Source organism: Coenobita brevimanus, chromosome 94 (assembly GCF_032717465.1).
Source record: "Coenobita brevimanus isolate Jiangsu-jjx chromosome 94, ASM3271746v2, whole genome shotgun sequence".
Taxonomy (NCBI): Eukaryota; Metazoa; Arthropoda; class Malacostraca; order Decapoda; family Coenobitidae; genus Coenobita; species Coenobita brevimanus.
The window spans coordinates 27,764,239-27,788,573 of record NC_137047.1 but is presented as its reverse complement, the minus strand read 5'-3'; the positions used below and the strand labels follow the sequence as shown (position 1 = coordinate 27,788,573).

The 24,335-nt window shown below is 43.2% G+C and overlaps 1 protein-coding gene across 1 annotated transcript in view; it reads right to left on the bottom strand.

The window, feature by feature from the left end:
- The window catches only part of SH3PX1 (sorting nexin 33-like protein SH3PX1), a 323,543-nt gene that overhangs the window by 154,516 nt on the left and 144,692 nt on the right, over positions 1–24,335 (bottom strand). Inside the window, exons 5-6 of the mRNA XM_080282787.1 lie at positions 20,922–21,005; positions 20,517–20,689 (exon numbers count right to left, since the gene is read on the bottom strand). Coding sequence (XP_080138913.1) covers positions 20,517–20,689; positions 20,922–21,005 — 257 coding nt within the window. The remainder of the gene's footprint in view (positions 1–20,516; positions 20,690–20,921; positions 21,006–24,335) is intronic.

Genomic DNA, 24,335 nt, shown 5'->3' with positions numbered 1-24,335 from the left:
GGATAACTGCACTAGGCCAGCTGACCCATGCTAGGCAGCACCTGCAAGAGTGAGACTGACCTCTTAGAGTATGACATGGATAACAAAGGAGGAGGATCTCCCCCATCCATTAAACCCTTCTGCAGAAACTGGCAGGAAGCGAGAAGGAACATCATGCAGTTCAGCAATCCCTTGGGTATCACACACTTGGTTTTAGCAATTTTTGTCATCACTGCAAAACTGAAATCTGCACTCTAGCCATTATTCCGCATTTTTTGGCTAAAAAACATCATTATCGCACACCAACAAAAATGGTGCAGTGTCTGTGGTTTCTGATGGCTTTATGGAATTAAAAGATTATGCCCTACTTGGGAGTTAATCCCAAGTGGTGGAGACCACTAACTCTCCACCCCCTAGCCACAGAACCACATACTTCAAGCCCATCTCAGGTCTCTTTATGGTACATGCTTCTTCTTTACTGTGCCCTTTTCAATCACTTACTTTTAACCTTACCTTGCCTATGTGTGTTTCAGATGCTTACCATAACAGTATGGATGTATTCAGTGGGATAAATTATTCTAGAGGGGAAAATTTGGCCTTGAACTTGGAATGCCTGGTACCAGTTAGAAAAAATCCCATAGGTTCTGTGCTTTCATTATTGTGCAATTTTCTTATCACATGCCATGCCCAGTACAAATTATGTGTGATAACCAAAGGGTCACTGGACAATAGGGAACCAGGTTTCGGGCCTAATAAGGACTGTGAAAAGTGCCACCAAAGATGATTCCACCAAAGCTGGGGCATTGACCTTATGGGAAATAAGCTGATAGGGACCGTGCCCGTAAGAACTCTCACCTCCTAGTGTAATTTCTACTTTAAATATCCTAAAGTTACCTGAAATGTTGCTATTAACCTGCTTTGAACCTCTGTAGCAAACACACTGAGTGAACTCTGGGGGTGATGCAATGTTATGTTTCTTTGCAACTGCATCATAAAATAGGTGGGCCTGGTCTTTAAATTCAGGCCCTGACACACTAACACCTGCCTGGGTTCTCCTATTCAACCACTGTAACAAACAATGTTCAACCAATGGCATAAATGAGCTGCACTCAGTCAATGTTTTCACTCATCTACATCTGGCGCCTTTGTCAAAATACTGTACTTCTTCACAAGGGCTAGATTGGCTTTAAGTTCACTCAGTTGTTTTCTCATACTACACACAGCCAACTCTGGAACATTACATATTTTGCATATTTCAGAGTTAAGAGCACCTTTCTCCATTTCCACCGTGATTTTATTTTTTAACTCATCATCATACATGCGTTTTTTCATCCCCTTGCGGTAGTAACGCTTGGGCTTCCCTTTACCGCAAACTGTTCCAGGTTCACACCTTCTTACACCATTTCCACTATCACCTCATCCACCTCCAGCTCCATTTGAAGCACAAGATGACATATTTCCATCAATTACTGTACTAATCAAGGACGCAAGAGTGTAACACCCAACTTGCTGACACACTGAACCCATGCGGGAAACAGGCCGAAACTAAGTTTTGGTGCTGGCGTCACCGTGGCGAAAATCCGAAACTTGTGGTGAGAAGGGCACGAAGGGCATTTTTTAGTCGCGAATATGCAATCATAGGAATATTTAATGACTACCGCAAAAGTGTGTTTCAAAAATTTGGATGCTATGAAACCTGGTGTTGTGATCCCTTGGTTGTAGCGCAATCGGTTATAGGGGTTTTCGTTATCACTACAAGATGAACATTTGCACTCCTACATTATAGCACATTTTTCGGCTTATAAACATCATTATTGCATGCCTGAGCTGGGCCTGGTCCAAGACTCACAAACACTGGCATGGCACATCAGTCCATGGAATCATCACACACGTGAGCTGTTTTTGTTGGTCAGAACCTTTTAGACATGAATACTTGCTTTTCACTGGCCCACACTATCACAACTTGGGTAAAGGGTGAGTGTCACAAAGTGCTGCACACACCCAAAATTCATGAACAGCAATATTCAGGGCCAAATGCATGCTAATAATGTGTTTTCAATTACAGTATACTGTACACATTAAATACTTATTCTTTTGCTTAATAAACATGTAACATATTACAGTAATAATATTACAGATAAAATATTCAAATAATTTCAAAAGCACAGGTGTGTATACAACTGGATGTTGGTCTGACCAGCCTTCGTTTACTATCAAGACTGCCCCTCAAGATCACAGACTTTTCCACGTTAGTTTACGAAGCAGAATTACCTTACTGATTCACTTCCTATTATCCCTGGTTGTTGCCTATATTATGAGTATAATCATTTTAATCATTTTTATGGTGATAAAAGATTGATTACTGATGATTTTCTTTTCCCTCTTGTTGTATCAATGTTCATCCCAATTTGCCCATATTTGTTTATCAAGTGTAATGGGACTTTCTAAAACCTACTCAAATCAACTGAAATTTACTATCACAGGCCTAACCTCACATATTCATACACTGGCTTCACCTAACCTAAGCTGTCTAACCTAAAAAAAAATATATATATATATATATACAGTAATCACTCCAATATCCGACGTAATAGAGGCATAGGTAGGTCCGGTTATTGGTTTTGTCCGGAACTTGGGCCCCAGCTTACGGACTTATACTTATGGACCCTAACTCAGAGAAACACCTATACAACTCCCTCTGGACATGCATAGCACCTATTTAAGACCCAAATCACACCAATAAGGTACTTAAATGACTGAAATAAATGCAAAAGAAACATAAAATGAGGGTTTAGAAGTATGTTCATACATTAATAAACATTCTGGTACTTATGGACCCTAACCTAACCTAACTCAGAAAAACACATTCCTTCTGCACATACATAGCTACTAACACCCTATTCACACCAATAAAGGACATTAAAGAGTGAAATGAGGTAAGCATAGTAGGGAAAAAAGTACAGTATGAAACATTCTGGCTACTTACAGCAAGTCCCTGGCCACCTCGATGAATAACCGCCTCCTCTCGGACTCTGACAGTAAGAACGATTTCCTGAAGCACTTGCAGTACACTCTTCCTGAAGTCTTGCACTGAACTTAGTCAATAACACACAGAAGTCCGTTCTCTTCACAGTGTTCACTTTAGTCCAAATAATGCTCCGTTGTAACTTAGTGTTGCACTTTAACTTTTCCCAATTTTTTAAAATTTTCCAAAGCCAAAACAAACAAGTCTATTTACGTTAAATTTTTTTTCTATTGAGTCTTTTCTCTCACAACTTTAAATCCTTAACACAACACACCGTTTTTTTCACTGCACAACACTCAAAATTCCCGTATGGTCTAGTGGAGAAGTTCTTGCTGTTTATTCACTGTCAGAGTCCGAGAGTATCACTGGCAGGCGACCTAGGGGTGCATCGCTGGGTCGTGGTGATGGCGTACCCACTGCAGAGGACTCTGAAGAAAGCCGCAAACTCACGTCGAGCGGTGACTCCACCGTGGCTGATGTGCTGGGCTGTGGCTCAGAGCATGAGGGCCTGTCTTGGGGAGGCAATGGAGTGGAGCCAGGGCTGGGCACAGTGGGGGTCACGGGCCTGAAAAAACTGTCAATGGTTGATTGACGCAATGACCGACGATTCTGACGATTGATGATGCGCTGCCTGAAAGCACGCACTTCCTCCCAAGGGCCCCATCTCCCTGTCGCAGTACGGGTGTTCCAGGTACTCTAGGACGAACTCTAGAAGTTCCCGGAGTGCGCTCAGCTTGGGGATGGCTGGAGTAGTGTCCTGCTGAGAGGAGTCCGCATCATCGTCGCCGTCCTCGTCGGAATCTTCAAGTTCGGTACTGACACCAGCAACCGAAGACGTGATCTCGATATCAGACAACGTCTGATACCCAGGATCGCCCTCGTCGTCATCCAACCACTCACGAACATCGTCCACATCTACATCGTCGCCATGCGTACGTAGCCGTGCATGGAAGTCATCCACGTCAAACCCTAGGAAATCGTACTCCACATCCGTTCCGAGAAGCAGACGAGACCAACCATTTTCAAGAGTTTTCACAGGGACTTCCTTCCATGCACTAGCCCAGTTGTACAGCGCAGATTTAATGTTGTAGCGGCGAAGGTTTTCCAAAGTCCGCTTGCCTCGTGTGTCCCATCCCTCCCTGCGCTCGTCCTCGTCCTCGAGAACAACCATCACCTCGCCCAGGAACTTCCGACGGTACAGGCGCTTTGTTGCCACGATCACTCCTTGGTCCATTGGTTGAATGAGAGCAGTCGTATTAGGTGGCAGAAACATGCACCTAATACGGCCATTTTCAGCAACCAAGTCCTTGTCGCACGGGTGGGCAGGTGCATTGTCGAGTAGAAGGAGAGCCTTTACCTGGTCGCGAGGGATTCCCAGTGTCTTAGTCTGGTAATGGATGACCTCCTTGACGAAGTGACTTTGAAACCAGTCTTTGAAGATCACAGCTGTGAACCATGCCTTCAAAGAATGGTACCAGATGACAGGAAGGACATCCATCACCCCACGAAGGCACCGAGGCTGCTTTGCAAGGCCAACAACAACGGGCTTAAGCCGGTGCATGCCGTTAGCACTGGCACAACACAAAGGAGATATCCGTTCCTTGGAAAGCTTGCGGCCAGGTACACGCTTCTCCGTCTCCTCAGCTAGAGTGTTCGTTGGCAGCGAGCGATAGAATAGGCCAGTTTCGTCAGCGTTGTAGACTTGACCGAGAGTTAGGCCCTCCCTGTCGATCAAGCCTTTCACCTTGTGCTGAAACTCGTCAACTCCATCTTCGTTAGCGTCCAATGCTTCGCCATGTGCTTTACGGTTGGTAAGGCCATGTCGCAACTTGAACGCGAAGAGCCAACCCTCGGATGCCTTGAAGTCCAGGGCGTCGTGAAGCCTTGCGAACTTCTCAGCAGCAGCCTTCAGCTCCGTTCCACGTACCATCACACCAGCAGCACGTTGCTGTCGATACCAAATCAACGTGGATCAGTCGATTTCTGCAAACTTGGGGGTAAAGATAGCCTTCCTTTCCACGTTGCGTTTGCTTCTCGACAAGAAGTCAGCCGTGTACTGCATGAGTTTGTCTCGGGACCTCTTGATATCGAACAAAGTAGACCGGGCCAGGTTGAACTCGCGAAGAATGCGGGAAGAAGACCAACCCGCATCCACTTTCTCCAATATCTCCCTCTTCTTTTCCAGAGTCAACACCACTCTCTTCCTTTTCTCAGGTGGCGGGGCATCATCACACACACTAAGAGGAGGCCCAAGAGCAGCAGGAGGCCCTGCAGCAGGTAGGGCACCACCACAAAAGCGATCACGAGGGCAGCCATTACGAGGAGCGTACACTTGCGGTGAGAGACAGGCGGGAAGTGGGGAGGATGCAGCGGCGCTCTATCGGACTTCGGAGGAATGACGCGCCAAAACAATGATCTCCCGCGGCACGCGCGGCAAGTTCAAATTACGGACGGGAAAAAATATATACAGTAATCCCTCTAATATCCGGACGCCCAATAACCGAACATCCCCACTAACCGAACCTTATCGTCCTGGGATCAAACATTCCCAAAATGGTCCGAAAATCCAAAAAAATTGGAAAAAAAATCAATTTTTTGCCGTCCGTAATTTGAACTTGCCGCGCGCGCCGCGTGAGAGCATTGTTTTGGTTCGTCATTCCTCCGACGTCCGATAGAGCGCCGCTGCATCCTCCCCACTTCCCGCCTGTCTCTCACCGCGACAAGACCTACGCTCTTCGTCATGGCTGCCCACGTGCTCGCTTTTGTGGTGGTGCCGTACTTGCTGCAAGGCCTCCTGCTGCTCTCTGCCCTACTCTTAGTGTGTGTGATGATGGCCCCGCCTCCTGAGAAAAGGAAGAGAGTGGTGTTGACTCTGGAGAAGAAACGGGAGATATTGGAGAAGGTTGATGCGGGTTGGTCTTCCTCTCGCATTCTCCGCGAGTTCAACCTGGCCCGGTCGACTTTGTTTGATATCAAGCGTTCCCGAGACAAGCTCATGCAGTACACGGCTGACTTCTCGTCGAGAAGCAAACGCAACTTGGAGAGGAAGGTTATGTTTACTCCCAAGTATGCAGAGATCGACCGCTCCACGTTGATTTGGTATCGACAGCAACGTGCAGCTGGTGTGATGGTACGTGGAACGGAGCTGAAGGCTGCTGCTGAGAAGTTTGCAAGGCTTCACGACGCCCTAGACTTCAAGGCATCCGAGGGTTGGCTCTTCGCGTTCAAGTTGCGACATGGCCTTACTAACCGTAAAGCACATGGCGAAGCATTGGACGCTAACGAGGATGGAGTGGACGAGTTTCGGCACAAGGTGAAAGGCTTGATCGACAGGGAGGGCCTCACTCTCGGTCAAGTCTATAACGCTGACGAAACTGGCCTATTCTATCGCTCGCTGCCAACGAACACTCTCGCCGATGAGACGGAGAAGCGTGTACCTGGCCGCAAGCTTTCTAAGGAACGGATATCTGCTTTGTGTTGTGCCAATGCTAACGGCATGCACCGGCTTAAGCCCGTTATTGTTGGCCGTGCAAAGCAGCCTCGGTGCCTTCGTGGGGTGATGGATGTCCTTCCTGTCGTATGGTACCATTCTTTGAAAGCATGGTTCACAGCTGTGATTTTCAAAGACTGGTTTCACCATCACTTCGTCAAGGAGGTCATACATTACCAGACGAAGACACTGGGAATTCCTCGCGACCAGGTAAAGGCTCTCCTTCTCCTCGACAATGCACCTGCCCACCCGTGCGACAAGGACTTGGTTGCTGAGAATGGCCGTATTAGGTGCATGTTTCTGCCACCTAATACGACTGCTCTCATTCAACCAATGGACCAAGGAGTGATCGTGGCAACAAAGCGCCTGTACCGTCGGAAGTTCCTGGACGAGGTGATGGTGGTTCTCGAGGACGAGGACGAGCACAGGGAAGGACGTGACACTCGAGGCAAGCGGACTTTGGAAAACCTTCGCCGCTACAACATCAAGTCTGCGCTGTACAACTGGGCTAGTGCATGGAAGGAAGTCCCTGTGAAAACTCTTGAAAATGGTTGGTCTCGTCTGCTTCTCGGAACAGATGTGGAGTACGATTTCCTAGGGTTTGACGTGGATGACTTCCATGCACGGCTACGTACGCACGGCGACGATGTTGATGTGGACGATGTTCGTGAGTGGTTGGACGACGACGAGGGCGATCCTGGGTATCAGACGTTGTCTGATATCGAGATCACGTCTTCGGTTGCTGGTGTCAGTCCCGAACTTGAAGATTCCGACGACGAAGGCGATGATGATGCAGACTCCGCCCAGCAGGACACTACTCCAGCCATCCCCAAGCTGAGCGCACTCCGGGAACATCTAGAGTTCGTCCTAGACTACCTGGAACACCCGGACTGCGACAGGGAGATGGGGCCCTTGGGACTCGTGGAGGAAGTGCGTGCTTTCCGGCAGCGCATCATCAATCGCCAGAATCGTCGGTCCTTGCGTCAGTCAACGATTGACAGTTTTTTCAGGCCCGTGACCCCCGCTGTGCCAAGCCCTGGTTCCACTCCGTTGCCTCACCAAGACAGGCCCTCATGCTCCGAGCCACAGCCCAGCACATCAGCTAAAGTGGAGTCACCGCTCGACGTGAGTTTGCGGCTGTCTTCAGAGTCTTCTGTAGTCGGTACGCCATCACCACTACCCACCGATGCACCCCTTGGACGCCTGCCAGTGATACTCGGGCTCTGACAGTGAATAAACAGCAAGAACTTCTCCACTAGACCACACGGGAATTTTGAGTGTTGTGCAGTGAAAAAAACGGTGTGTTGTGTTAAGGTTTTCAAGTTGGGAGAAAAGACTAAGTAGAAAAGAAATTTAACGTAACTAACCTTCTTTGTTTTGGCTTTGGAAACTTAAAAAACTTGGGAAAAGTTAATGTGCAACACTTAAATTTAATGGAACATTATTTGGACTAAAGTGAACACTGTGAAAAGAACGGACTTCTGTGTGTTAGTGACTAAGTTCAGTGCAAGACTTCAGGAAGAGTGTAGTGCAAGTGCTTCAGGAAATTGTTCTTACTGTCAGAGTCCGAGAGGAGGCGGTTATTCATCGAGGTGGCCAGGGACTTGCTGTAAGTAGCCAAAATGTTTCATGTTGTACTATTTTCCATACTATATTTACCAGAATGTTTCATATTGTATTTTTTCCCATACTATACTTACCAGAAAGTGTCATACTGTACTTCTTTCCATACTAAACTTACCTCATGCATGTGCAGTAGGAATGTGTTTTTCAGAGTTCGGTTAGGTTCGGTTAGGTTAGGTTCGGTTAGAGTCCATAAGTACCAGAATGTTTATTAATGTATGAACATACTTCTAAACCCACATTTTATGTGTCTATTGCATTTATTTCAGTCATTTATGTGCCTTATTGGTGTGATTTGGGTGTTAAATAGGTGCTATGCATGTCCGGAGGGAGTTGTATAGGTGTTTCTCTGTGTTAGGGTCCGTAAGTACAAGTCCATAAGCTGGGGCCCAATATCCGGACAAAACCAATATCCGAACCTACCGATGGCTCTATTGATCCGGATATTGGAGTGATTACTGTATATATATTTTTTTTCCGGACCATTTTGGGAATGTTGGATCCCAGGACGATTAGGTCCGGGTAGTGGGGATGTTCGGTTATTGGGCGTCCGGATATTAGAGTGATTATTGTATATATATATATATATATATATATATATATATATATATATATATATATATATATATAAATATATATAATCCCATAAGGGGTGGCCATTTGACTTTGAGTTATTTGTTTTACAGGGAGGGGCACTAACCCTCCACCAACCCACTTGCTGACAAGTAGGGAGCACGTATGGTTTGGTTATGTGGTTACCACCCAGCGTTGCAAATGGTTTCTTGGCTTACAGGAAACCATTTAGTTTGTCACTCAATGTAAAGCCACATGTAAAGGAAAGAAAAGCAATAAGAAGTGACAGGAAAGATGGGAGAAATAGGAAGAGAGGAGGGCAGGCACAGTAAAAGAGTGATAAAGGCTTAGTAAAATTGGCAGCACTACATCAAGTGAGTGGATGATGGTCGCCACCACCTACCACTATATATATATATATACAGTACATACAGTAAAAGTCCTATTATTCTGCATCTATGGGACTGGGCTGATGCTGAGAAATTGGATTTGCCGAATAATCAAAAAACCTACCCACTCAGTACCTTAAATACATTGGTGAACACTGTCATCATCATTAATGGTATTACAACTGTGTTTAGAGAGAGTACTGTATACTGTACAATACTGTAATCAATACAGTACTATACCTGAATCTGAAATATATACTGTATATAAATTAGTGAACATATGTAAGTGTAATGACACAGTCAGATAACACTTCCTGGATGACCGAAATGATACCAAATATTACCTACCAGCTCAGTATATCATTTATATTGGGGAACACTGTCATTACTACTTATATTATTACAAATATGTTTGGAGTGAGTACTGTATACAGTATTTTTTCCATACACAAAATCAAGTTGCCGGAAAATTACATAAAATAAAGTGGAGGAATATGAATTGGTAAGGTCTTTCTGATGAAAGCTAAACGTACATTTAGCGCTCATTCTTTTGTTTGTGTTTTTGTTTACCTGTGAAAGGGAGAATATTGATGAAACAGCAGTGTATTCCATTAACCCCTAAATAACCTCTGGCACTGAACAACCCTTTACAGTACTGATGTCAGTGATGTTGAGTTAGTGTGAGCTATAAAAAAAAAAAACTGAACAATTATGGGAAGGGAACAAAGGTCACTAGTATGTTTACACGACTCTATGCTACGATTCCAAGCAGTCAGGCGGTCACTTTATCTCAGATGTTTTCGCCCATTTGGTAAATGCACCATAACTTTATCAATTCTCCCATGAATCATAGCAAACCATAGCATGAGTTTAGGAAGCTAAACAGCACATTGCTAGGTGCGCCAAACGATTGTCTTCACATTTAAGAAAATGGAAGAAATTTAATCTCTCTCTGAGTTCATAGAGTAAGTTTCTTTCATTCTTCTGAAACCAATTTATTTTTCTTAAATTAAAGATGTGAAGATAATCATCTGGCGCACCTAGGAATGTGTTATTTAGCTTCCTAAACCCATGCTATGATTCGCTATGAGTCACGGAAGAATTGATAAAGTTACGGTGCATTTACCAAATGGGCGAAAACATCTGAGATAAAGCGACCGCCTGACTGCTTGGAATCATAGCGTAAGTTGTGTAAACATACCAGTGACCTTCGTTCCCTCCCCATAATTGTTCATTATTTTTTTAGCTCACACTAACTTGACATCACTGACATCGGTACTGTAAAGGGTTGTTCAATGCCGGGGGTTATTAAGGGGTTAAGAGAATATTACTGTTTGCATCAATACTCTCTCTCACACATACAAACACAAAAACGAACAAAAGAATGAGCGCTAAATGTACGTTTAACTTTCATCAGAAAGACCTTACCAATTCATATTCCTCCAGTTTATGTATTTTTCCAACTTTAGGTTAGGTTAGGATTGGTTAAATTATTAGGTACAGTTAAACTCGGTTAGATTAGGTTTAGTTAAACACTTAGCACAGTCCTTTCCACCATTATGCTGAGGAGTCAAAATACATGAGCTGTCACAGCTGTACAGCTAAAAACAATGGGGAAACTGATTTAATAAGTGACATTTAATTATGGGTAATGCATTACAGTATCAGTGGTTCATGGGCTATGCAATTACCGGTAAATGTCATTTTCAGGAAGGTGTCAAGAATGAGCGAATTTCAAGAATTAGCGAGGGGGCTTGGAAAGTAACCCTCGCTATTTTCAGGGGGTGGTTACTGTACTGTATGACACTATGCAATATTGTAATCAGTACTGTACTATACCTGAACCTGAAAAATATAGAAACTAGTGAACATATAAAAGTGTAATGAAACATTAAGCCTACAAGTCACAGATAACACTGCCTGGACTGCTGAGATGATTCCAGACATCTGCTGAACAATCAAAGATTTTCGTAAATGGGACTATTTCTCAAAACAGCCGAAATGTCGGATCTACCGAATAATCAGCTGCTGAATAACAGGACTTTTACTGTATATATATATATATATATATATATATATATATATATATGATCTACCTCAACCAAACATGACCTAATGTAACCTAACCACATTCATCCAAACGAAACCAAAACCTAACCCAATTTAATCAAGCTAAACCTAACTCAGTCTAAAATAAAATTACTTAATAAGTTTCTAGAGAAGGGAAAGAAGTTGTATGCAGCCTTCATAGATTTGGAGAAAGCATATGACAGGGTGGATAGACAAGGATTGTGGAAAGTATTAAAAATATATGGAGTAGATGGGAAGCTGCTGAAGGCTGTGAAGAGTATGTATGAGCGTGCTAAGGCTGTAGTGCATGTGGAAAGTGAACTCAGTGAATTTTTCTCTTTGAAAGTTGGATTGAAACAAGGATGTGTCATGTCTCCATGGTTGTTCAATCTGTATATGGATGGGGTTATAAAAGAGATACAAGGTAGGGCAGTGGATGTTGGAACAGCCCTGGTGAGAGAGGGCAGTGTTTGGAAACTACCTGTACTGTTGTTTGCAGATGATACTGTGTTGTTAAGTGAAAATGAAAGGGAGCTGCAAGGCTTGGTGGATGAGTTTGAGAGTGTGTGTAAGAAACAGAATCTAAAGGTGAATGCAGGGAAGCGTAAAGTGATGGTCTTCGAGAGAAATGAAGTCAGTGAATGTACAGTGAGGTTGGATGTGGAGGAAATGGAAAATGCAAGTGCATTTATGTACTTGGGAAGTGTGATGATTAAGGATGGAAGTTTAGAGGGCGAAGTGCTTGAAAAGGTACGACAGGGAAAAAAGGATGCTGGTTCCTTGAAAGCAGTGATAAGAAACATGGAAGTGAGCATGGAAGTGAAAAAGCTACTAAATTACATATTGTGATACCAACTCTAACGTATGGAAGTGAAGCTTGGACCTTGTTGGAGGGACAGAAGTCAAGAGTGAGAGCAGTGGAAATGAGTTATTTGAGAATAGCATGTGAAGTCACATGCAGAGAAAGACGGACAAATAAGTGAAGGAGCGTTGTGGTGTGGATGTGGATGTGATAGGAAGTGTTAGGAGAAATACATTATGGTGGTTTGGTCATGTGGAGAGGATGGAGAGTGAGAGACTGATGAGAAGAGTATATGTGAGTGAGGTGGAGGCCAAGGATGAGATGGAGGGATGGAGTGGAGAGGTATATGAGAGAGGGGGATGTGAACTGGGAGCAGGGCAATGAAATGGCAGGGGACAGGGCAACATGGAGGCAATTTGTTTGTGGCCACCCCTTACAGGATTAAGGCGTTTGGCAATAGACAGATAGATAGAACACTAACACAGCCTAGTCTAACCTAACCTAACCACTGGGAACTTAAGCAAACATGCCAAAATTTCATAAAATAAGTTAGAAGTTCTTAAATTAAATTGTTTACAATTTAGAATTATTTTAAGATGAAATACACTAACATACAAATCTTTCACCACTGCCTAACATTCAACATGATCAGTTGTTCTTTTATCAATTTACCAATGGGTCTGGCATGGTGAAATCACTCAAACCTTGATGTGTGCACATATCTAACTGATAAAGCTTAAAATTTAGGTTAGGTTTGGCTAAATCAGCACTGATAGGGGTAATTTTGTGCAAACATTGCATTCTAAGATTGTGTCCATCTGTCTTTGGGACACCACAAGATGGCACCCATCTCTTTGGTGCCACTGGAGACTAAACATAGTTTATCACCATTGTGGCAATTGTTTCCCACCATAATAATAATCAGCAAAATTTGGAAAACAAAGGAAAAAAAAAAAGTGAACTGGTGAGGTCTTGCCACTGCTTAAACTAAATGGTTCATTTATCTCAATGAGTCTACAGTCTACAGTTAGGTGCAAGGCTAGTGGCTGGTCAAGGGTTCAATGAGGTATGTGTACCTAGTAACAGATTTAAAAATTACCCCTTACTGTCTCCTTGTCATCACTTTCTCTTTTCCTAACTATGTCTATGTATGTTTCTATACTTACCAATATAGTATGTATGTAATTGCTGTCCAAAAAGAAACCAAACTTTTTAAATAGTGCACCAACTAGCCGGCATAGCGTGATCGCAACAGGAGCACTATGTAGTGGTGACTTTGAGTTTTAGTCTAACACTAGCCATATCATGCCATGGCACTTAGTCATCAAGGTACACATGCTTTAGTGAACTTGGGTTTAGTGCACTTGGTGATTTGTTGCACGCTGAAAAATGAAGAATCTTGAAGAACAACGTGTTTGCATGAAATTCTGTTTCAAATTGGGAAAAACTTTCTTGGAGACTTTTCAAATGTTGCAACAGGTTTATGGAGAGGACTGTTTGAGCTATACACAGTGTCAAAGTGGTTCCAATGGTTCAAATCAAGAAAGACATCCACCACAGACGATCTCAAATGTGGATGACCTTCCACGTCAAGAGATGACGATCACACTGAGAAAGTGCATGCAGCGATCTGTGAAAATCGTCACCTGATTGTCCATGAAGTTTCTGAAGAAGTGGCCATCTGTAAAATATCATGTCACAAGTTTAACCAAAAAACTGAAGATGCATCGTGTTGCCACAAAATTTGTGCCACATCTGATGACAATAAGCAAGAAGAGAATCTTGTCACAGTCAGTCATGAGCTGTTTGATTGTTTGAATGCTGATGAAACATGGGTGTATGGCTACAAAGTCGAAATAAAAAGGCAGTTGTTGCAGTGGGTTGGAACATCGTTGTCAGGACCAAAAACAGCAAGTCAAAGTCACTCAAATGTGAAGGTGATGTTGATCATCCTTTTTATTGGAAGAGCTTGTTCATCAAGAGTTTGTTCCAAGTGATCAGACAGTCAATAAAGAGCTTTACTTGGACGTCCTGAAGCGTTTGAGGGAGGCAGTGCGAAGGACGTGGCCTGAGGTGTGGACAAATAAAATCTGGATGCTGCACCATGACAATGCACCTGCTCAAGCATCATTCCTTATCCGTGACTTCCTGACAATGCACAAGACGACTTTTGTCTCCCAGCCACCCTACTCTCCAGATCTAGCCCCTGCGGACTTCTTTCATTTCCAAAGTTGAAATCCACCCTAAAAGGTTGCCGATTTCAGATGAAAGATGAGATAGAAGAAAATTTGCCAAGTGCACTAAACACACGTTCACTCATGCGTGTGCACCTCGATGACTAAGTGGCACAGCGTGATGTGGTTAGCATTAGACTAAAGCTCAAAGTTGCTGGTACATAGCACTCCCATTGTGATCACATAACACTGGCTAGTTGGTGTGCTTTCTAAAAAGTTCAGGGTCTTTTTGGACAGACCTTGTATTTACAACAGTGGGTCTAAATTGTCATAAAAAGGAAAATATTTGCTTGTATTTGGGATGCTTGGTATGTTTTCATTTCATTTTCATTTTTGAAGGCTCCAACATGCTTGTACGAGTTGGCCATGGTCACCTAATGGCAGCTCTCCATACTGCTCGATCTCTGGCACCTTCTCTGTTTGGTCCCTTAAACCTGAGGTCACATTCAATGACCTCGTCCCAGGTCTTATTCGGTCTACCTCTCACTACCCTACCCCAAACATTAACACCTCACTTTCTGCACCCAATTATCATCCCCCATCCTCTCCACATGCCCAAACCATCTCAATCTACCTCTCCTCATCACACCACCAATACACTCCAGTCCCATCTTACCTCTCAACTCTTCCACCATAAACCTAGCCCCCCCACAAGGATGCACTGCACATCCACCTAATTACTGCCATTTCTGTACGTTTGAGCCAGCAAATATCCTCTTCCTTCTAACACATGGCATACAAAGACCTCTTAACACGGAAGGAGAGCCCTCTTAATGTCAGGAGAGACAACAGCTCCCTGAACTTCTTCCAACCACTCCTCACTCTAGCCACAGAGCTAGCTCCAGCCCCACCTCCAGCACATAACATGTCTCCCAAATAAAAAAACTCTTCCACACACTCAGAGACTCACCAGCAAGTTCAATCCTTTCATGCCTGACAATCTCCATTTGCTCTCCCCGACAAACGGCACACACTAAATCGGCATTATCTCGCAGTCTGCCTCTAATACCACTACATCTCTTATGCACCCACTTATCACACTAACTACACAAGATAGAATTACTTCCCATGCCCTTGTGGCGAATTGCAAATGGTCACTCTCCCTTGTCTTTGAACGTACTGTCACCAACCTTAGATATCATCACATTTGTTTTATCTGCATTTACTCTTAAGCTCCTGTGCCCCTACCGTCTCTCCACTTCCTAAATCTTTTCTCTGTCTGCCTTTCATTCTCTGCAATCAACACCAAATCATCAGCATACAACATCTCCCATGGGAGTTCATTTCTGAAGTCACGTGAGAGGGCTTCCAGTACCATGATAAACAACAAGGGACTCAAAACTTACCCCTGATGCACACAAACATTCATGGAAAACTCATCACTCAAATCTCCATTCACTCTTACCTAGGTGTGAGCACCCACATACATGACAGTAACCACTCTAACCAAACACTCCTCCATCCCAAGCTTTCTCATTGTCCACTTCACCACCTCTTTAGGAACTCTGAAGGCCTTCTTCATATCAACAAAAACAAAGTACAGTTCCCTATTCTTTCCTATATATTTTTCCTGAAGCTGTCAAACAATATGGCACCAGTGGTTCCCCTGCCTGGCATAAACCCAAACTGCATCTCAACAACTGTCACTTTCTGTAACCATACCTTCTAGAACTCTCCATTACCTTCATTATTTGAGCTAAAGGGTTTATAACAAACAATGAATAATAAAAAACTTTATGATAAATAACAAACAATAAAAAAGCCTCATAATATATAAAAAATAATAAAGGGCTCAAGACTGACCCCTGATGCACACCAACATTGATAGAAAACTCATCATTCAAATCTCCATTCACCCTTACCTGGGTGTGAGCACCCACATACATGGCCATAATGAACAAAACCAGCCACTCCTCAATCCCAAGCTTTCTCACTGCCCACCTCACCACCTCTCTAGGGACTCTGAAGGCCTTCTCCAAATCAACAAAAACAAAGTACAGTTCCCTTTTCTTTTCTTTTCTTTTCTATATATTTTTCCTGAAGCTGTCGAACAATGAATATGGCATCAGTGGTCCCTTTGTCTGGCATAAACCCAAACTGCATCTCATCATTATTCACTCTTTCTCTAATCATACCTTCTAAAACTCTCTCCATTACCTTCATTATCTGGTCTAAAAGCTGTATGCCTCTATAATTTCCTCTTTCCAGGGCATCACCCTTCCCCTTGTACACATTTACAATTATGCTCTTCAGCCAACCTTCTGGGACAACACACTCATATATAATCGTACTTATCACGTCAGTGACTGACCTAACTCCTATATCTCCTGAGGCTTCCAACACTTCAGCAGTCAACCCAGACACATCTGCTGCCTTCCCCACCTGCATCCTGCCTATTGCCCCACTCACAGTAGCAACGTCAATCAAAGGCCAAGGGCCCTAACACTGGATCTGCTGGCTCCAAACCTTCCCTGTCCCAAACTCATTCAACAACCAGCTGTAATGCTCTCTCCATGTGTCTTTAATATCCCCACTGTTCACCACAACCCTACCATCATTCTTCACACACTGCTCATCTATGTTATCCCTCTTCTCCCTTTTCATCTGATTTGCCACCTTAAAAATCATATTCTACCCTTCCACACAATTTAGGTTATCAAGTAAAAGTCTCAGCGACTCAGACTTTTCCCTGTGAACCTCTTTACTAGCCCTATGCTTGGCAGCCAAGTATTCCTTTTTTGTTAACACTCTTCTTCCATTCCTGGAAAAGACTTCTTTTCTCCTGAACTGCAGCTCCTATACACTCATCCCACCACCAAGTCACTTTATATCTTAGTGGGTCTCTTGTCCACCCACATTATGAATCAGTAACTCTCAAGAGGTAGGTCTTGAGGGCTCAGTACTGTTCATTAACACTTTCGTCCACGTCTCCCTGTTCAGCCACCACTCTCCCCATCTTGCCATAGAAGGCATCCCTTACTGCTTGGTTTTCCAATTTCCATATTTTCCTCCTAGGTGCATAGGTCCTCTTTTTCATCACCCTCTCCTTAAGCTCCATGACACATATCAATAACTTGTGCTGCTGCACACATTCCTCGCTCCCTATAACTTTAACATCCCTCACTAACCTCCTATCAGCCCTCCTGACCAGAAAAGAGTCTATCTGGCTGCTGTTTCCCCCCATCTCATACATAATCAACCTACTCTCTCTTTTCCTAAAATGTGTGTTGCACACAATCATGTTCATTGTCTCCCCAAACTCGAGTATCCTTTCCTTTTCCACATTTCTTGTACCATATGCATATCCCCCATGAACCCTTCATATCCTTGAGCTGCTTCACCTACATGACCATTTAACGCGTTAACTGCTCTATACAGCCTAGGCTATTCCAAGTGAGACTGCTCAATACAGCCCTGGCTGCGCAGGTGAATTTTGAATATAATGCCATGGTGACCAAGGCCGACCCATGCAAGCATGTTTGAACCTTCGAAACCGAAACCGAAACCGAAACAGAAAAAGAAAAAGAAAACGAAAACGAAAATCATACATTCCAATAGGGAATCAAACACTTCGTTGTTCATCCATGGCTTTACCAAGGTAAATATTGTGCTAATATTTTGTTACTATATACTTTGGCATGTATTCTCTCAATTCCTAAGACAAAATTTGGCCTTTGGGAAATTTCATTTTTACCCCTATGTCTGCGCACCACGGACACATCCAAAAAACCGCCATGCGCAGTCAACGGGTTAAATCCGCCCCCCCCCCCCCTCCCCCAATACTACAATCTCATCATCCCCCATACCACTTGCTACATGTACTAAGTCATCTCAAAATCCATCCTTCTCTACTTCATCCAAGCCTGCCTGTGGAGAATATGCTGATACAATTGAACACACCATCCCACCGAACAAAATTTTCACTACTATTATCCTATCAATTACTCTCATTACATTCATGACATATTCCAACCATTTCTCCCTAACCAACACACCCACACCTTCATAACTATCCATCCTACCCTGCCAAAACAACTTAGAGCAAGAATCCCTCCCAGCAAACTTTCTAGCTGATCCACCCCTATACTGGACTTCTTGCACACATCCCACACCCATCCACCTCCTACTCATCACCTCGACCACTTCCCCCTCTCTACCCCTCAAACTTCCCACATTCCACGAAGCCCCATAGGTTCTGTGTATTTGTTATCATGCGATTCCATTATCATGCACCATATTCAGTACCAATTATGCATGATAACCATGGGATCAATGCACAGAAAAACTGGCAGAGAAATTTTATAGGAAAGTGTGGAAGGAGAAGAGATACTACTGTAGTGAAACCTGAAAAAGAATGAATTAGTATTAGCAATTAAAAATAAAGATCAGTACAAATTCAGTAAAAATGCACTCTGAATTCAACATTATTACCATACGAACTGTACTTCACTAGGCCTCTTCAAAGTGTACATTATGTTTGGAGACCACTGACCAAACTTGCTTGTGTAAATCTTTTCACTTAACCCGTACCATCCCAGGCATTTTTGCAATTTTATACCCACCCAATCCTGGACCAAAAACGGAAGAAAATTTTATTGCACATAACAATCCAAAAGGATATATAAATCAAGGAAAAGCAAAAAAAAGTACTCCCTATAGGAGAAATAAGAGCAGGATGGCTGTCCATCGTGTTTTTAGCCCAGTTTCCCTAGCCACAAGCGACCTTTTCCCACCTAGCTGGGAGGGATGAGAGAGAACGGGCGAGGAGACTGGGGGATTCCCCGTTCTCAATATCCTCTTCCCTTGGTTCATATTCCTCCCCAGAAGAGTCATCCAGGTCTTCCTCTTCTGAAGAATCACTTAATGAAGGGACAGAAAGGTCCATATGACCATTTCAACAGCCTCCTCCAGCCCAATGAGGCGGAAAAATGGCATGATTTTTGTGACATTCTGACGCTATGACGGACAGTGGCACACTGATGTTACCCACCCATGCAGAACCAAACTCAGTGCTACAAATGCTTGGGCACAGTGTTGCTAATATGTTAGCAAAATATTAGCTAGACAGTTTGAGACCTGCTACAGCACTCGAATTTAGATGTCGGCATCATCACGTCGGTGGGATTAATCGAGATGTTTTGTACTGTCGGCACCATGCCGATGGCAGTATTGTACGGGTTAATGGCAGCTCTCCATCTCACAATCTTGAGCCATTTTCCTACTCAATCCCCTATCCTGGAGGTCTCCAGGTATGCACATGACTTTACTCCACATCTTCCTTGGTCTGCCTTTGGGCATTCTGTCCTCCACATTCATGACTGTGATTCTCGTAACCAAATCATCCTCCCCTATCCCCTGAACATGGCCACAGCATCTTAACATACCAGTTTACATCACTTCTCTGGTATCTCATATGTCAAAACTCTCTTCATAAATATTCTCAGTTCTGTCATTCAGTGATGTCCCACTCATCTAACTCAATGTTCTCATTTCTGTGTACTCTAATTTGCTTGCATCTTCCCCTCCCACTGGTCACATCTCAATGCTATACAGCATAACACTTCTCAAAACCATTTTGTAAAGGGTACCCTTAAGACACTAGGAGAGCCTCTCAATGGTCTGAGAAGACAATAGCTCTCTAAACTTCTTCCATGTACCTCTCACCCTAGCACTGGAACTAGCCTCTGTGCCTCTTCCTGCACTCAGCATGTCTCCTAGGTAACAGAACTCCTCCACGTATTCCAGGCAGCCCGAAACTACACTCACCCCAAACAACACTCTCTGCTGAGTCAACAGAAAAGTGGCCTGCAGTCCTAATGGACCTAGGTCTGAATCCTGGCTGGAACAGGGAACAGTTTAAGGATTTGAATTTTGTTAAAACAGACTTTCTTGATCTATCATAAGGCCTACTGAACTCTAAAAAATATCCCCAATAGGTTGTACATAGAACAGAAATCTTCTCAACCCCCATTTTCATACAGAGCACAAAGTCAATCAATCTGTTCCGCAACATTACTGCCTTCACACCTACCAACACGACTTTTGTTTTACCTACATCAAAGTCCTTCTGTTTCCATCTCTTTCTTCCATCTTCTAAATTTCTCTTTGAACTCCTATGACCTTAAGCAATCACAATTAAACCATCAACTTTGACTGCTGAAAGTATGCAGGAGGTCAGAGAAAGAAGCTTGAGAAATAAAGGGATGGCATGGAAAAAATGGCACTGAAATGTACCACTGATAGACATAAAATCAATAGGTAATACATTTACATAAAATGTATACCATAATATTTGGGGAAAAATAATAAGAAAGATAAATAAGAAACTTACCGAAGGCAGCAATGTGTAGGCTATAAAGCTCTTCATGCCATGAAATTTTGATTCTTTCTTGGGTGATGATATAGCACAAGTAAATTCATGTGGATTTGGTTTCCACATTGGACCATTTCCATGATCTTCTACATATACTTTATCTTTCTCATCTACTGATGCCTTCCCTGCCCCTGAAATACATGAATTAAAATGTGTATGTAACCTTTATAATAACTTATATTTGAAATGTCAGAGATGAAATAACAGTATTTTAAAAACTAAAAGCTATATCAAAATCAATTATGAAATCAAAACTTTAATAGTCATGCAACAGATATTTAATAAACAGTAAACTGAACCAAATATACAAAGCACTACAGTGGACACCACAGCATTTGAAAGCCATGAGATGCCATTACTTACCAACCAGGAAGTCTTCAACCCCACTCTTTGCTAAGTTGGAGAAGCGATTGAAGCTCTTCCTGACAGTCCCTCTGCCGTCACGACCTGCACCCATCCGCCCACCAGACAAACACAATACAGTACCATCATCACAAGTCAACCTCAAGTTACTCTCAATCAATACAGGCCAAGCTCAGCAACATCAGGCACTATGTCAACACTAAAGCTACTGGTCCTAGAGTAGTTTAAAATGCAGCAATTCTAATAAAAACAACATACTGTACTCCACAAAATTACTAAATCAAATCAGGTTATTATTCTATGCTATTAAAATTTTATATTCTGAAAAGGAAAAGTCTGGAAGAAATGAGAGAGTGTTTTTGATCAGTGATATGAATGGTAAAGTAGGGAATGTGAAGGTGGATGGAATAGTTGGTGAGTGGGGTGTGCCTGCTCAGACAGACGAGAATGGTAATGGGTTAGTGGACATTTGTGCTGGGAGGGGGTTGGTGATAGCCAATACCCTCTTCAGGCACAAAATGATCCACAGGTATACATGGCGAGTGATGAGAAGGGTGGGTGGTGAACTGAATGAAAGGAAGGCAATGATTGATTACATGTGTGTGGATGAAAGGATGTGATGTGTAATGGATGCAAGAGCTTGTAGAGGTTGGGGGAGTGGACTTTCTGACCACTACTTGGTGATGGCCAGAATCAAGATACAAATAAGATGGAGTAATAGAAGAAGGGAAGGACAGGAAGAAGGAGTATTTGCAAGGAGAGTGGCAAGGTTACAAGAGGATGAGAAACAGGCAGAATATAAGAGAGAAGTGGAGGAACGATTGGGCAAATATGAATTGGAGCAGATAGGGGACGTGGAAGGTGTGTGCAGGATATTCACAGAAGAAATATGTGCAGCATGTGATGTGGTGTGTGGGATGAAGAGAAGACGGAGGGGGGTGCAAGGAACAGCGTGGTGGAATGAAGAGGTGACACAGGCTGTGGCACAAAAGAAGAAAGCATACAATGAATGGATGAGAAATAGGGGCGTGGAAGAAGTTGAGAGGTGGAAGAGAGTTATATGTAGAAAGAAAGAGAGAGGTAAAAAGATTATTAAGAGAGAGTAAGAAGAGAGTAAGAGGAATTTGGAAGGAATTTGAGTGTAAAGTGGAGGGACTGTAAGAAAATGTTCTGGAAACAGGCGAAGAGAGTAAGACAGGGTGGAAGTGAGGTTAGCAGGGGAGTGAAAGATAAAAATGGTAGATTACTAGTGGAGAAGGGAAAAAATATGAGCAGATGGAGAGAACACTTTAAGGAACTGTTGAACATAGAGGATAGAAGTGATGCGAGAATGGCTGGGAGAAGGAGGGAGGTGAGAAGACAGGAAGAAATCAGTAGGACAGAAGTTGTGGAAGCAATGAAGAAAGTTAAATTGGGGAAATCCCCAGGAATTGATGGAGTGTGTGGTGAAATGTTGAAGCATGGGGGAGAGATAGTAGTAGAATGGATGTGGAAGATGTGCAGATTGGCCTGGGAGGAAGGTAGAGTTCGGGAGGACTAGAAGTCAGGTATTATTATTCCCTTGTACAAAGGAAAAGGGGAAAAAGAAGTGTGTGGTAATCATAGGGGCATTTGTCTTCTTAGTATAATAGGAAAAGTGTATGGTAGGATACTTATTGACAGAGTTAGGGAAATAACAGAGGAATTAGTTGGAGAAGAACAGGGAGGCTTTAGGAAGGGAAGAGGTTGTGTAGATCAGATATTCATTCTTAGCTCTTTAGTGGAAAAGTTTCTAGAGAAGGGAGAGAAGTTGTATGCGGCTTTCATGGATTTGGAGAAAGCATATGACAGGGTGGATAGACAAGGATTGTGGAAGGTATTAAGAATATATGGAGTAGTTGGGAAGTTGTTGAATGCTGTGAAGAGTATGTATGATGGTGCTAAGGCTGCAGTGCGTGTGGATGGTGAACTGAATGAATTTTTCTCTTTGAAGGTTGTGTTGAAACAGGGATGTGTCATGTCTCCATGGTTGTTCAATCTGTACATGGATGGGGTAATAAAAGAGGTACAAGGTAGGGTAGTGGATGTTGGAGTGGCCCTGGTGAGAGAGGGTAGTGTTTGGAAACTCCCTGTACTGTTGTTTGCTGATGATACTGTGTCGTTGAATGAAGACGAAGGGGAGCTGCAAGGCTTGGTGGATGAGTTTGGGAGTGTAAGAAACGGAATCTAAAGGTGAATGTAGGGAAGAGTAAAGTGATGGTCTTTGAGAGAGATGAAATCAGTGAATGTACAGAGAGGTTGGATGGTGAGGAATTGGAAAATGTGAGTATGTTTCAGAACTTGGGTAGTGTGATGAGTAAGGATGGAGCTTTGGAGGGTGAAGTGCTTGAAAGGGTACAACAGGGAAGAAAGGTTGCTGGTTCCTTGAAAGCAGTGATAAGAAACAGGGAAGTGAGCATGGAAGTGAAAAAGTTACTACATGACAGTATTGTGATACCAACTCTAACGTATGGAAGTGATTTTTGGACCTTGTTGGAGGGGCACAAGTCATGAATGAGAGCAGTGGAAATGAGTTATTTAAGAGGAGCCTGTGGAGTCACATGGAGAGACAGGCTGACAAATGAGAATATAAAGGAGCGTTGTGGTGTGGATGTGGATGTGATAGGAACCGTTAGGAGGAATACACTGAGGTGGTTTGGCCATGTGGAGAGGATGGAGGGTGAAAGACTGATGAAGAGAGTGTATGTGAGTGAGGTGGAAGGGGGGAGAGGGAGGGGGAGGCCAAGGATGAGATGGAGGGATGGGATGGAGAGGTATATGAGTGAGGGGGGTGTGAGTTGGGAACAGGGCAGTGAAATGGCGGGGGACAGGGTGACGTGGAGGCGATTTGTTTGTGGCCACCCCGAACGGGATTGAGGCGTCTGGCAATAGATAGATAGATAGAAAAGGAAAAGCTTCAACAATAACTAATTTGGATCAACTGGAAATGCTTTGAAGTTAATAATTTACTGCTTTTTTACACACAGATAAAATCCAAATGTTAATGTCTACAGTTTTACTACAGAAGGCAAAGATCTAGAGCTGCACTGAGCAAGACAATGCATTACTAATACAAAAGTTACAAGTTTAATTAAAAGAAGAAAACTGGAGTTATCTAAGACTGGATTGTAGTATGCAGCTAGAATTTATTATCTGGAAGAAGCTCTAAGAAACTATACTAACTCCTAGTGTCTCCAGTGATATCATCTTTTTCCCCCCAACTCCTGGTACAATATTAACATCTTAATTCCTTTCAATCTGATGATGCATTTTTAACCTCATTCTTACTACCTTCTGATAATTCTATTCAGCTCCAGCAGAGAAAACAGGTTGTGAAGGGTTTAATGAAAAGCAGCAGCCTGATCACCCATCTCAACATACAAGCACAATTTGGTC